The sequence below is a fragment of the Medicago truncatula genome, chromosome 1, assembly GCF_003473485.1.
Source record: "Medicago truncatula cultivar Jemalong A17 chromosome 1, MtrunA17r5.0-ANR, whole genome shotgun sequence".
NCBI lineage: Eukaryota > Viridiplantae > Streptophyta > Magnoliopsida > Fabales > Fabaceae > Medicago > Medicago truncatula.
The window spans coordinates 8,314,262-8,328,649 of NC_053042.1; the positions used below are offsets into that span (position 1 = coordinate 8,314,262).

The 14,388-nt window shown below is 31.3% G+C and overlaps 1 protein-coding gene across 3 annotated transcripts; it reads left to right on the forward strand.

Moving 5' to 3' along the window:
* Window positions 1–3,800: 3,800 nt before the first annotated feature.
* LOC11414596 (GDSL esterase/lipase EXL3) lies at window positions 3,801–8,179 on the forward strand. 3 transcript variants are annotated; one of them, XM_039833400.1, is made up of 6 exons: window positions 3,801–4,462; window positions 5,115–5,317; window positions 5,452–5,582; window positions 5,846–6,079; window positions 6,640–6,895; window positions 7,811–8,179. In XM_039833400.1, the coding sequence occupies exons 2-6, from the start codon at window positions 5,188–5,190 to the stop codon at window positions 7,999–8,001; spliced, it is 942 nt and encodes a 313-aa protein (XP_039689334.1). In that variant the 5' UTR covers window positions 3,801–4,462; window positions 5,115–5,187; the 3' UTR covers window positions 8,002–8,179. The 3 variants fall into 3 exon arrangements, with proteins under 3 accessions (XP_039689334.1, XP_039689337.1, XP_003589529.1); XM_039833403.1 differs by lacking the exon at window positions 3,801–4,462 and adding an exon at window positions 4,586–5,021; XM_003589481.4 differs by lacking the exon at window positions 3,801–4,462 and having other exon boundaries at window positions 5,028–5,317.
* The last annotated feature ends 6,209 nt before the right edge of the window (window positions 8,180–14,388 follow it).

A 14,388-nucleotide genomic window follows, 5' to 3' on the forward strand; every position in this document is an offset into this window, starting at 1 on the left:
ACTTCTTTTCCAAAAATTTACTTTATGGCCCAAAATCAATTAGACCCATCTAAAGGTGGCCTTCATGCACCATAAATTTTCAACACAAGGCTCGCTAATAAAATGAGTATTATTGGTATGTTGTAAATAAGAACCCTTGATCCTCAATTCTTCATCCTTGATCTTTCACGTGATGTCTTGATTTGTTGATTTACATGATTCCTCACTACAAAACACTCAAAACACCTATGGAGTTGCATGATCTAGGGTAAAACAAAATTACAATGACTCAAGTGAAAATAATAAAATATGTTCCTCAAACCATTGATATCTCCTCTAACTCTCATCTTATTTGTCTTCAAATGCAAAGAAAAGGTATTAAAAACATAGTCAAAATGTCATATGATGCTCTGTCATCAGCTCCCTTCGGTCTTGTATGAAAGCAGCAAAAAAAATGATGGACTTAAATATAAACAAAAGTCTATTACAATTATTATAATAAATGCAACTATTCCAATTTTACCCGTATTAATTTCCCATGTTTAATATTTTTCAAATTTCTTCCAATTAGATTTATTTACAACAAGAGGTCATGAAATTGTTCTCCGGTTTTGTTTAGGGGCTGACTATTGTTTAATTTTTAATAATTGATAATGTGCCTTTTTTTTCTCTATGAGACCGGATGGAGTAGTAATGTAAAAAAAAATCATTAATCTCGACAATACCATAAATTACTATAAAATTCGGAAAAAAATATTTCAATGAAATATTGTCTCCATAGTTGTTGTGCACGCATACACCTTAAATAACCGTTAATTATGCCATTTGAAATCAACCTCAACATTGTATAAGTTTTTTTTAGCAATGATAACTGGACACACTATTTTGCACACAAATACGAACCAAGGGAAAATTCATGATTTCCATTAAAGTGCAGGGACATAATTGATTTTCCAGCAGAAATTGAGGGGGTAATTTCATGATTTTCTATTCAAATTCTTTCTCAGAATTTTTCACGTTTCACTTCCACCACCGCACTTGTCACTCAGTTTCACTACGACACCACCTTCTCCGATCCACCACCACACCCTTTGCTCGTTTTACAGATCAAGTCGCAGGGAGAGAGATCTATAGATGGTGGACAATGGCCGACCAAAACGGATTTGCAGAGGAGAGAGATCTGACTTAAAGATGAGAACAGGTGGTTGCTGACAGGTTTGCAGAGAGGGATGGAGTCGAGGACGGCGACCGGAAGGGGTGTGCGAGAGAGTTGCAGAGGAAATGGTAGTTTGCAGAGGCGGTGGCGGGATGGTGGTGGCGATGTGAGGAAGAGAGAGTCTGATCTGTAGGAAACGAATTTAAAAAAAAATGGAGCATAAGTGAACAATGTATATGATGTTGTATTTGTGTCAACAATAGTGTTCATTTATCATTTCTGAAGGTTTTTTGGGATGTGGATTCTCTCCTTATCTTTTCTCTCTCCTAACTTTCTGGCTATGTTTGGATGAGAAGAGAAAGTAAGAGGAAAGACGGTGAAAGGAAAGATTGTATGAGGAAAGAAAGAGAATGGAAAGTGAAGGGATTGTTTTGGTTGTTTGGTTTAATAAAAAGTGGATCGGAAAATTGGAGGAAAGAAAGATCTATTTTTTTCTAATTGACAAAGATACCCTTATAGATGCACACACCCCTTTAGAAATAAAAAACAATAAAAGTAGGGGTGTTTTGGACTTTTTAAACAAAAATGGTTGTTTCCCCAACCTTTCTGCCCATATTGACATGGAAAGGTTTTTAGTGTGGGACCCATGTGTCTCATTTTTTCCTTAGTTAGTTTCACTTGTTCTAAACCATAAAAAATGCTTCTTTCCCTTGTCTTTCTCTCCCCTCACTATCTATCCATAGAAACAAACACACCCTCTGTCTTTCTCTCTATCTATCTCTAATAAAATATAATCAAAAGAGATATTTAGATTAAGAGAGAGAGAGAAATAAGATATGGAATGAGAGAAAAGAGAAGAAGATAATTTACTGTAGGTTTTTTTGAACGGGTAAATATATTATGAAAGCTCAACTCAAGTATAAGACGTACCATAGATCTAGTAAAAACTAGAATAAAAAGGCCACAATGATATGCCTTTACGTTACCGAAGCAAGGATATCCTAAGACCATCCACAGGAGGAGTGACTTATCCCTATAAGCATTGGTAACTCATAGGTACTCTCTCTTTTCTTGCGTGTCTCATTTATTAAATTTCATATGGCACCTATTGTGAATAGTGTCTCATATAAGTACCCTCTCTTTCCTTGGGAGTCCTAAAATACTAAAATATGATGATATAGAATTATTGATAGATGCTACTAAAAAATTATTAGTTGATCTTATTTAAGAAATTTGTATGAGGTATTGAGTTTGAGGGATTGAATGATTATTATATACTACTATTAAAAATGATAAATGAATGATATGTCTGCATGAGTCTCATTTAAGCACGAAGAAACTGAATTATCTAATATTGGTACCTTTCACATTATCAAAATTTTGGATAATTCTTGGACGCAGACAAGATTTTGTTTGCATTTGATATCTTAAAATATAAGTATTCATAAAATAAGAACATAACACAAAGTACTAAGGAATTTTTTAGTAAATGATATTAATAATACCATCAAAATCAACTCGATTAATAATTTTAAAAAAAATTGTGCAAACACAAATGCGACAATTAATTAATTAATTAATGTAACAAAAAAAATGCGACAATTAATTAATGGGATGAAGGGAGTAAATAATCATGAGTATTTTTTTGTGTGACTAAATGAAGTGTCCAAGTTTTTTTTATATTCTTTATTTTTTTTTGTTGATAAAAAAATGAAGTGCTGACACGGTCTATATTATCACGACATACAGTCAAAGGGGAAATTAAACCATAAACCCTTCATTGTAAAGACATTGAGAAACCGACTTATTACCCAAAAACCATTCCCAATATAGCTTCTTGATTGCATCTACTACCAGTACCACTTCCACCTTGGGCACCTTAGAGTTAAAAATGTAGTCATTTCTTATCTTTCATTGAACTCCACTTATAATGTTTATAAGTTGTAGAGACCAATAATGGTAGGTAGCATTTTTTGTGGTCATTCGGAGGAAAAGTTGATTCACCTTTTTTCTCTCCATTGTGAGGTGATCTCGCATGTTTGGCTCGAGATGTTAAAGTTGTTGCAATTTAATACTCCCTCCGTCCCTTAATAAGTGACACAGTTGACCTAATTACGTATACCAATGCATAATTTTGAGTTTAAATATCTTGAATAATATATTAGAAAAAATTATGAAAATTTGATATTTTGAAAATACTCATCAAGACGAATCTAACGACATCTTATATGATACTCCCTCCGGTCTTGAATGTAAGAAACAAAAAAAACAATCACACATATTAAGAAAGTGGATTGAGTCATTGTAAAAAATATCATTTTTCCTGTTATGCCCTTGTCTTGGAAACATGATTTTTGAACTCCACCAATGAAAAATCTTTGGAATGCGTTAAACATGGGAATGTGAAACAAATTGGATAAAGTAAATGAGGTTAAAATTGGAATAGTAACATTTAATATGATGACTTTTGTATACTTTTGCTTACATTTGAGACCAACAATTTTTTGTTTTGTTTCTTACATTCGAGACCGGAGGGAGTATTATTTATCTTTGTATATTATTAAGAAAATATGGTCAAAGTAAGTTAGATCAAAATTGCACATTTTCAAACAGGTCATTTATTGCGGGACGGAGGGAGTATTATTACTCCACCGAATTGGTTTATGCATCTTAATTGAACAAATAAGGTGGGTCCCAAGAAGCCTCACTGTGGTGCTTCGTTAGTTTAGCATGCTACTATTTGGGTGATTTGGAAGTCGGGGAATGATCAGATTTTTAATAGGAAAAAGCTTCTTAGTGCGACATGTTCATGTGCGAAAAATAACGAATGATATTGACCGTTGGATATATCTCAAACTGTAATTTCTTTTGACTTTTATTTATTTTAAAAATTTAATACAACTGCCAGCATGTATCGTGTGCTTTTCGTGCTTCAATTCCGTCGCACTATATAGCATTTCTCTTTTTAATAATAAGGCAATGGAGGTGGATGAATTGGTAGACAAAATTAAAGTTTTGTCTTGGTATTGGAGCATAAATAGGTTGAAGTTTGCGTGTTTGTTTTATGAGTGGTGTTGGAACCCGAGACGGTGTTTAATGTGATAGTTGGGGTGGGAGTTTATTGTGCTCGTTTTCACAGGCCACTATTATGTAGGCCTCTGATATTTTGCCTGGTGTTGTTTTGCTTTTGTTTGGGTGGATTGAGCTATAGGGAGCACTGTTTGTTTGCTAGTGCCATAATAGGCTTTTGTTAGCTTGTTTTTGCTTATTTGGTGGCTTCTGGCGTTTTGTTTTCTCATGTCCCGTCTGCTCCTCTTGAGTTGATTGGTGAGTTATTCATACACACAACTCTCTCAGGTTTTTATTACATCTTAGAAGATTGAAATCAAGGCAAAAACCAAAAGATTCTTAAGGAAAATATTTTGTTACTTATCTTCATCACTTTTTTTTTTTTTTTTCCGCTCTCTTGCTTGGATTTGAGTACCCATTACAGTCTTCTTACTTTTCTAGTTTTAGTTATGAGCATATAGTTTTAGTTATTATAATGCAATGTTCTAAGAACGGAGGTAAGTTCAGGAGACCCTTGACATCATAAAAAGTATCACATATATTTCTATTTTTAAATTATTAACAAGTGCCGTAAGGGTAAAGCATAAATATAAACTATAAACCACACCTTATACCGATTCAACAAAGTCAACATATATCATAATCATTGTCCTACTAGGAAAACTGAATTACTAGTTGGCTGCAGATATTAAATGCATGCAAATGCAATAGATTCATACAGTTATTAGCTGCAATGTTTGGTAAAGCACTCATTGCATTTTAGCTCCATTATTACATGATCTCAAGCATAAATAGGCTTTACATTTTCTTGTTTCCGGTACTAACCAAAACAATATATTGTTCTTTTAATGAAGTTCCCAATTTTCACTACAATTATCCTCTTTTTGACGATGCTTTTTGCTATTTTTAGCAAAACAAAAGCTATTTTGAAACTGCCACCAAATGCTTCGTTTCCAGCAGTGTTTGTATTTGGAGATTCAATCATGGATACTGGAAATAACAACAACAGGCCAACACCAACTCAGTGCAAATTCCCTCCATATGGAAAAGATTTTCAAGGAGGAATTCCAACAGGAAGATTTAGCAATGGAAAGGTTCCAGCAGATCTTATAGGTACGTAGTATTCCATTCTGTTACATAACCTAATATTAGTAAAAAAATGTGCAAGTGTTTAGTCTAATATATACAAGATGTGTATGTTAATATATGTATAAATGTTTGTTTCTCATTTTAAATTGTACTATCAGTTGAAGAATTAGGCATTAAAGAATATCTACCAGCATATTTGGATCCAAATCTTCAGCCTAGTGAATTGGTTACAGGCGTTAACTTTGCGTCCGGTGGTGCAGGATATGATCCTTTGACATCAAAAATAGAGGTATATATATTTTCAGAATAAACCATCGATCAAATCAATCTTTAAACTTTTTTTTTTTTTTGAGGGATCTCTAAACTATCATCATCTCTTTTATTTTTAAACCAATTGATGATAGTAATAAAATTTATATATTATTTGTAATGTTTTTATAGTTCACGAACCTAATTGAAAAGAGTAAAAAAAAAAAAAAAAAAAAAAGGAGTTTGATTTTCTTTTTTCTTGTATGATTCTTTACTAACTCTGTTTCCTTATATAATAAGCAGGCAGCTATATCAATGTCTGCCCAGATAGAATTATTCAAAGAATATATTGTGAAGCTGAAAGGAATAGTTGGTGAAGATAGAACAAACTTCATCTTAGCCAATAGTATTTATTTTGTGCTAGTAGGAAGCAATGATATTTCTAACACATACTTCTTGTTTCATGCGAGACAAGTTAATTATGATTTTCCTTCATACTCTGACCTTTTAGTAGACTCAGCTTATAATTTCTACAAGGTAGTTTTATTATTATCCTACACGGGTTTGATCCTTGTAAATATATTTGATTTCATTTAAAATTCCTCAAAAAAATTTCATCAAGCTTTGGCCCATTAAATATTTTCCGTCATGGCTTTTAATTTATATTTTTAAGTCAAATGTGTATATAACGTTTTTAAATAGATATTTATAGAGATTTATAATATTATAACAAGCTCTCTCACAAATAGTCTTTGTGAGCTTAGCTCAGTTGGTATGGACAATGCATAATATATGCAAGGTTCAGAAAAATATTTAAACTTCTGCAAGATAGATTTTTATAATATACTAAACAAACATAGATACAAAAAATAATTCAAAATTTTGAAAAAACACATGAGTAAACTTAAAAGCATGGAAGAAATGTCATGACGGAAAACATTTGGAACTATAACTTGCCGAAAACTCATAGAGGGATTAAAAGTAAAATTTGCGAAGTATAAAATCTTAACGGTTATTTATATATTACTTTAGAAAAGCTATTTATTTTTGTCATAATTACTTATTTATTTGTTTTTCCTTCTATATACAAATGAAAGGAAATGTATCAACTAGGTGCAAGGAGGATAGGAGTATTCAATGTACCACCAATTGGGTGCGTGCCGTTTCAGAGAACAGTGGCCGGAGGAATAACAAGAAAATGTGTGCAACATTACAATGATGCAGTTGTTTTCTTTAACAAAAAGTTGTCAATGAAGATTGATTCCTTTAAGCAGAATTTTCCAAGTAGCAGGATTGTTTATATGGATGTTTACAACCCTATACTTGATATCATTGTAAACTACCAAAAATATGGTAATTCTAAATTCATAAATGTTTAATGGACATCCACTTTTTCTACACTTAATTAATCACTTGTAAAAATATGGTTAATTCAACTTAGTGGATAATTAATTCAATTCACGTTGAAAATTGTGGTTAACCATCTACAAAACTAAATTATGGTTAACTACAATTTTCAACATGAAGTAAATTAACTATTTACTAAACTGAATCAACCACATTTTTAGATGTGATAAACTAATTGTCATTCTAATGTACAAAAAGTAGATGTCTTTATATCATTACTTAACCAATTTTTTACTATGTTTTAATAAGAATCACTCTCTGGCCTACAAGTAACAAAATATATGTATTTTTGGTCCAAATAAAAAGTACATGTTATCTAAGCTAAATATAAATCGAATACATGTACTTTTTTTTTTTTTGAAAACTCGGTATCCGATTCAAGAATCGACTAATTCAAGGGGATCAATCCCACCGCCCACTTGCGGGGGCCCCGTTTAAAGCCAGAGCAAGTTCTGTATGAACTTAGCCCACCGAAATTGACACCAGAGATAATCGAACCTGAGACCTCTGAAACAATATAAATTAATTTAGTTTATTTTATTATTGAATAAATGAAAATCACATGCGCCTTAATTGATAGTGAAAGTTCAGAAAACATATACTTATCCCTTAGATTTATTCCTGAACTCCCACTATCAATTAAGAAGCTCCAGTTGTCGGATTCATTCCAACTTTTACATATATGAGATTCACTTAATTAGATAATATGGTATACTATCACTTTTCATAGTACTTTATATTGGTTCCATTTATCAAAAAATATCTTTTAAAGCTTTTGTAAAAGTTAGAAAAAGTTCTTCAATGCTTTGCTCAAATGATTCAAGATTTAATATTTGGACTAAAAAATTATTTTACTTGTAGGCTTCAAAGTTGTAGATCGAGGGTGTTGCGGCACAGGCGAAATCGAAGTTATTTTTTTATGCAACCATTTGGAACCCACTTGTGTCAACGACTCGGATTATGTGTTTTGGGATGCTTTTCATCCTACTGAAGCCGTTTACAAAATACTTGTTGCCCTAAGTCTACAAAAATACATGTACAACTTTATTTAGCTATACAAAATGTTATTTGTTATTTTGTTTAAAAAAAAAATTGTTTTTACTTTTTATTTGAAGAATTCATTTTTAATTATCTATATGTAGCTTGTTGTAACTAAAAAATGAAGCTTGTTCTTCCTTAATTTCATCCACATGTACTGTTCTATGATGTATGTACTCCCTCGTTTTTCAATTTAGTACTCCCTCAAGTTCTAAAATGCAATTGTTAAAAAAGAAAGTATTTCTTTTAAGGAAAATTAAAAGGACATGACTTTTTTTCCTTATAAATGAGGGGCTAGAGGCCACCCACATACGTAAAACTTCTTTGGAAGGAGAACTTTGAATGTGAGAATTTTTATTTTCTTTATTCGAAAAATATAATGATTCATAATTGCCAGCACAGCATAACATATTCATAATTAAAGCAGGTGGGAAATCTACGTAGTGGTACATAATCTTCCAAGTCTTAATATTTATATCCATAGTTTTAAAATTCGACTCGGATATTGACTCGGCAGAGGTACTAAGTCATTGGTCAATGATTGAAACATTGAGTCATTGGTTGAACCGTATGGCTGAACCAGATCAACTCGGATAACTCGGTCTATTGATTCAATTTATATAGCTATTAACTGGATTAAATCGGATTGAACCGCTGACTCGATCAGTTTAAAAACTAAAATTATGACACATAAAATAAAAATAAATATCCAATAATAATGTGATGAATTTTATTTATTAAAAGTTAGCCCGAATGTTAATTGTTCAGTGCTTGGTTTTACTGTATTACCATGTTTAAAATATTAAATCTTTTATTTATTAAAGTTAACCCGAATGCTAATTGTTGCCTTAGATTTAATCTAACCCTAATGCTTAATTTTACTATATTACCCCTATATTTAATTAACTCTATTTAATTTAATCAAAATAAAAGCAACATATCACTTCTAAATCGCTCCTATTCTTTTGAAGAAAACAAATCGCTTTCAGATAATCTTTATTTCAACATTTTATCTCTTATTTCTTAAAGTTAATCCGAACGCAAAATTTTGCCATATATTTAACCTAGCTTCTTTGCTTAATTTTACTATATTACCCTATTTAATTAACCCTATTTAATTTAATCAAAATGTTAATTGTTATGGAAATCAAAATAAACAAATCGCTCCTAATTTTTCCCTTTAATTTTACTAAATAAATAAACAAATCCTCATATTATTATAGGATTAGTCCTCATCTCTCCTATTTTTTCTACTTATGAAAATGATTTTTTTTTTGGAAAGGACAAAACAAAACTTAAATAAGACCTGCGTTTCCTTCTGATGGTTTTTTTGGAGAATAATATTAAACTAATTCCCCTACACATTCTAACGCTTATGTTCCTAAATTTTTTTTACATCAAATATGGTCTAAAGAGAAGTTTTCCGTAATATGTAGCACTTTGTTTTGTAGTATTGTTGTTATTGCATATGAGTACTATTTTTATGTCGACAGACATTGGATTTTCTTTTCTTCAATAAACTATGCCATTAAATTTATATGTTATGTTACCGTAATAGAGTTGATGTCATGGAAATTGTTTAATATGGTACAGTAAAAATGTTTGTGGCAATTTATCTTATGAATTGAATTATACAGTTATTTTAATTTAAGTAAAAGTATTTACTTTCATATTTGTGCTATACGGGTCAATGGTCTAGTAAATGAATAAAAATGTAACAACCTCTCTTGACAAAAAAAAAAAAAAAAAGTAAAACCTCAATTAAAGCCTTATGTTTTCCCTAATAAAAGGCTTTCATTTTTATTACAAATACTTTAGTAAACTTAATTACATACTACTACTCCAACACTCATTTCTTTAAACAAACTACCGAGCCTCCTTCTTCTTCTTATTTTCTCTCTAACCCAAAGAAACACTACACCTTCTCTCTAGTTCTCCAACAAATGTAAGACACATATGCAAAAATAAAGAACAGATCTAAACTTTTCTCATCATCCTCTTCAATTTTATGTAATTGAGATAACAAAGTGGTGTATTTGGAAAAATGGGTCATCCACTCCATTTTTTTTTTTACCTCTTGGGAAGAAAGCCGAGGAATGAGATCTGATCTTTTCATCCATCCCTTCTGTTTTTTTTTTCTTTCTTTTTGTCACTTTTCAGTTGAACCGGTCCGGTTCACCAAACCGGCCTTACCGGTTTTGTCCGAGCCACACCGGTTTTCATCGGTTCAAATGCACAACTGATCCATTAAGCTGCTCGAATCGGACATACCACCGGTTCCCGGTCTGACTGGTCGGCCCGATCCGATTTTTAAAACTATGTTTATATCCACATGCTTGAGGGTGGAATATGTCCTTTCTGAACATTGAGTCAACATTTACTCAACTCCGTTATTTTTACTGCCATGGTTCGCAATCGCAATTAAACCATGAAAGAGATATGTTTGTGAGACTTTACTAAAAGTGTAACGGTAAGAACACTTTCTTTTTAACAATCATTTTAAACATGTACACCCTCCGGTCACAAATATAAGCAAAAATTCACTTTTTAGATACATTCAATTAATAATGTATGTGACATATAATAAAGACCACATACATCATTAATTGAATGTATCTAAAAAGTGAATTTTTGCTTATATTAGTGACCGGAGGGTGTAGGTCTCACCACTATTTCACGTAGTAATAATTGAATGAGTTTTGAAAAGTGAGTGTTGACATCTACGACCTACAAGGAAGAAGCAACAGGGAGAAGACGCACCAGTCCTTTACAAGGTGACAATCAATTTACAAAGAACTCGATAGGACCAAAATGCACAACAGACTATTTAGAAGCGTTAGATTATCTCATCTTGTGAATCTGAACAATAAAATTATCTGAATGTTGGATGCGTTCCCTTCAGAAGTGGAGTCCACAAACAAATTAAATTAAAAAAATAAAAGTAAAAAGGTTGTGCGTAGGGGTAGGATGATCTATTTAAAGCTCGACTCATCCTAATTCATTGTGTAAATAAGTTAGACTCAAACTTCTTAAAAAGCTCATTAATTTTAAATATGTCATGCTAAGCCTTATAGAAAAAGCCTATTAGACCAATTTATATATGTGTAATTACACATACTCCATTATATTAATAAATTTTCTGTTATTTTAAATTTTTAATACCATAATTTATTTATTTGCAATTTTTTATGCCATTTAGGATTTCCAATGAATTACAAAATTCTTGATATTACTCTCTTATTTCAATTCCAACAAGTACACATACTTTTTTATATTACTCTTTAATCTTACTATTGTTATTCTCATTTCATTTCAAATTAAAAAATAAGAGACCATATTAGCTAAAAAAGACAATATGTAAAATGTATGCACTATTTGCTTATTAACGTCTATAAAATGGATGTAAGAAACCTTGCGCCTAGTTTATTTAAGCAAAGTCTGACTCGACCTGATCTATTTTCATCGACACTTGCAGTTTTCACATCCATTGTTTCCTAAAAACACATGAAAATGACTAAAAAACTCAGCGGTAGTTAACTATTGTTGGCTTATAACTAGAAAACTGACGATAGGTAACTACCGCTATAGTATTTTTGATCATTTCCATGTGTTTCTAAGAACCAATAGATGTGAGATAAGCAATTGCTATTTTCATCACTAGCTGTGATGGATTGGGTTAGGCCCATGGGTCACACATGACATGTGTTATGTGCGCGTGTGTGTGAGGAACTTAAGACAGGTAAGTAATTAAGCAAATTTTAACTTAAATAAGTAGTGCTTTTTCTATGGGATAATTGAGACCATCCACAAGATAGCACCTTAAAATGGATGCTTAAATTAATTTCTTATGTTTACATCACTCATTTTACAGTAATACTTAATCAAAATTAATTTTCTACAATCCAGCACCTCAAAAGAAATTATCAAATAGGTTTTACAAATATTTTTATATCATTACATTTCAACAAAATTTATTTATTTTATTAAAATTTATTAAATGTGACCCATGAAAAATGAAGAGGGAGAGGGTGCTTCCATAACCACCCTTCTCCATAGCCACCCATATATTATACCCCACAATGGGGGTGCCTATTTAATATGATGCTAAATAGATGAAGCACCCACCATTGTAGATGGTCTAATGTTTTCTTTTTAAGGAAACAATGATTATAACATTTCATTAATAATAAGAAAATTAATACAATTGGATACTTCAAAATAAGTAGTTGGACTAACTGAAAGTATGGTTTCTCCTGCAAATACACGAGCAATCGCATTTGCTTGTGGTCGTTGGAACTCTACCTGAGAGTTTGTAAAAAGAGATTAATGTTATTTAAAAATGTGTCAAAACAGACTAATGTTATTTAAAATGATGTTATTGTAACCAATTACGCTCATGTGGCTATGAGTTCTTGTTAAAAAAATTGTTTGAAAGAATCGGATTCGATTTTTAACTGGAATAATTTTTGTCAAAACTTTATTTATCTTTTGGGAGAACTCCAGATGACTAGAGCTTCATTCCTTTAGGAATCAAATGATTAACATCAAAATAAAAATATGATTACTATTATCATACAATACATATATCATTTAATTTTTATCTTTTGTTTCTATTTTTGTTACTAGCTATTCCCGCTAATTTGTTCTCTGACCATGAAGGTCTTCCATGCATTGAAATGAGGCAACATCACCTCACACTAAATTTATATTTGCAAAAAAAGAGAGAAATATTTAGATATAAATGAAAATGGACAAACAAAAACCATTTCAAAATATCATGGAATGTAGTCAACAAATATAATTTGTCCCTCCTCTGAAAAAAAAAATTGTTCATAAAAAATTATTATAATTTGTAGATCTTGAGACATATTTTAATTTTTGGATATATAATAGTATAATTTCATCTTGTTTAAAGAATAATAATTGTATAATTTTGTAATCTTCAAATTTTCATTTGATGATAATGATATCGCTAAACATATTTTTTAAAGTACATGTTCGATAATATAAGATTGACATCCTTATATGAAGATTTTTTTCGTCTTTTTATTCAACTGGAATAGGTTTACGTCCCTATAGTTTTGTTTTTCTTTATTTATAAATGAATTTTCACACATATTTAAAAACATAATTGCTAAACGTTTGTTTTTTTGGTACAAAAGAGGGAAAGCCCAATGCTAAACGTTTTTTTTTAAAGTCAATGTAGTTTATTAATAGGTAATTTATTAATATTTGTCGAATGGGAGAATTAAATTTGAGTCCGTCTTATCACTCTACTTTTTAACTCTTTCAATAATATATATGTATTGTGACTTTATGATGGATGTAGATATGCATGTTTTACAATTTGGTGGTCCTCATTTGTTTAGAAGGGTGTCTGTCATTGTTTCCACTTGATTTGATTGGCTGCAACTAGGTTGTTTGGAAAGGGAGAAATTCATGGATTTTTGGTAAAAAAGAAATGTCCCAAGCGCAAGTGATTGATCGAATTAAACTTCATTCTTAGTGGTGGTTGAAGGCGCATCGTCCAACATCTTGTTTTGATTTGCATTTGGTGGTCTAACCCATATGTCTTTATTGGTTATTACACCTCTTGATGTTGTTTTTTTTTTTTTTTTTGTCAGGTAGTCTAGTGGCTAGAATTCACCTTATCACTATGTTTGGTTGAAGAGAAAAAGGAAAGAGAGAGTTAGGGACGAGAGAGATTGAAGAGAAACAGGCATTTCTTTAGTTTGGAACACAACAGAAATTGAGAAGAGAGATCAAATATTAGTGGGTCCTACCACCTTTTTGTTTCTCTCCAGGACAGCGAAGAAAGCCATGGGAAACTGCTGGTTTTTCTTAGTTTTACCATTCTACCCTTTAATTTGTGATGCAGCACTCCTTCTCTTGTACCTATGTTGTTGTACGTGTCTTTTTTGTTTTCTTTCTTGGGTTTATTTAATTAATATTAATAAACTATTAATTATTTTATTGATTAAATTAAAATTAAGTAAAATAAATTCAGTTTAATAATTGAGGTATTTCAATTAATTAATTGAATAAAAATAAAATAATTTGATGAAAGGATTTTTTCAAGGACATTCTTGTACTTTCAAAAATAATCAACACTTCTCTCTTCTCTATTTCTCTTCCCTCTCACTTATACCAAATAATATCTCAAATCTACTCTATTTCTCACCTGTTTCTCTCTTCCCTTACTCTCTCTCACCTATTTCTCTCTTCTTATTTTCTTCTCACAACCAAACACACCCTATAAGATGAATAAGTGGGTGTCTGGGATTGGAACCCCGACCCCTGCATATAATAATGCATTATCCTACCAACTGAGCTATGCTCACGGAACACCTCTTGATGTTGTTTTGGTGCTTATGTTGCATTGTTTCCTATGAATTGTGAGA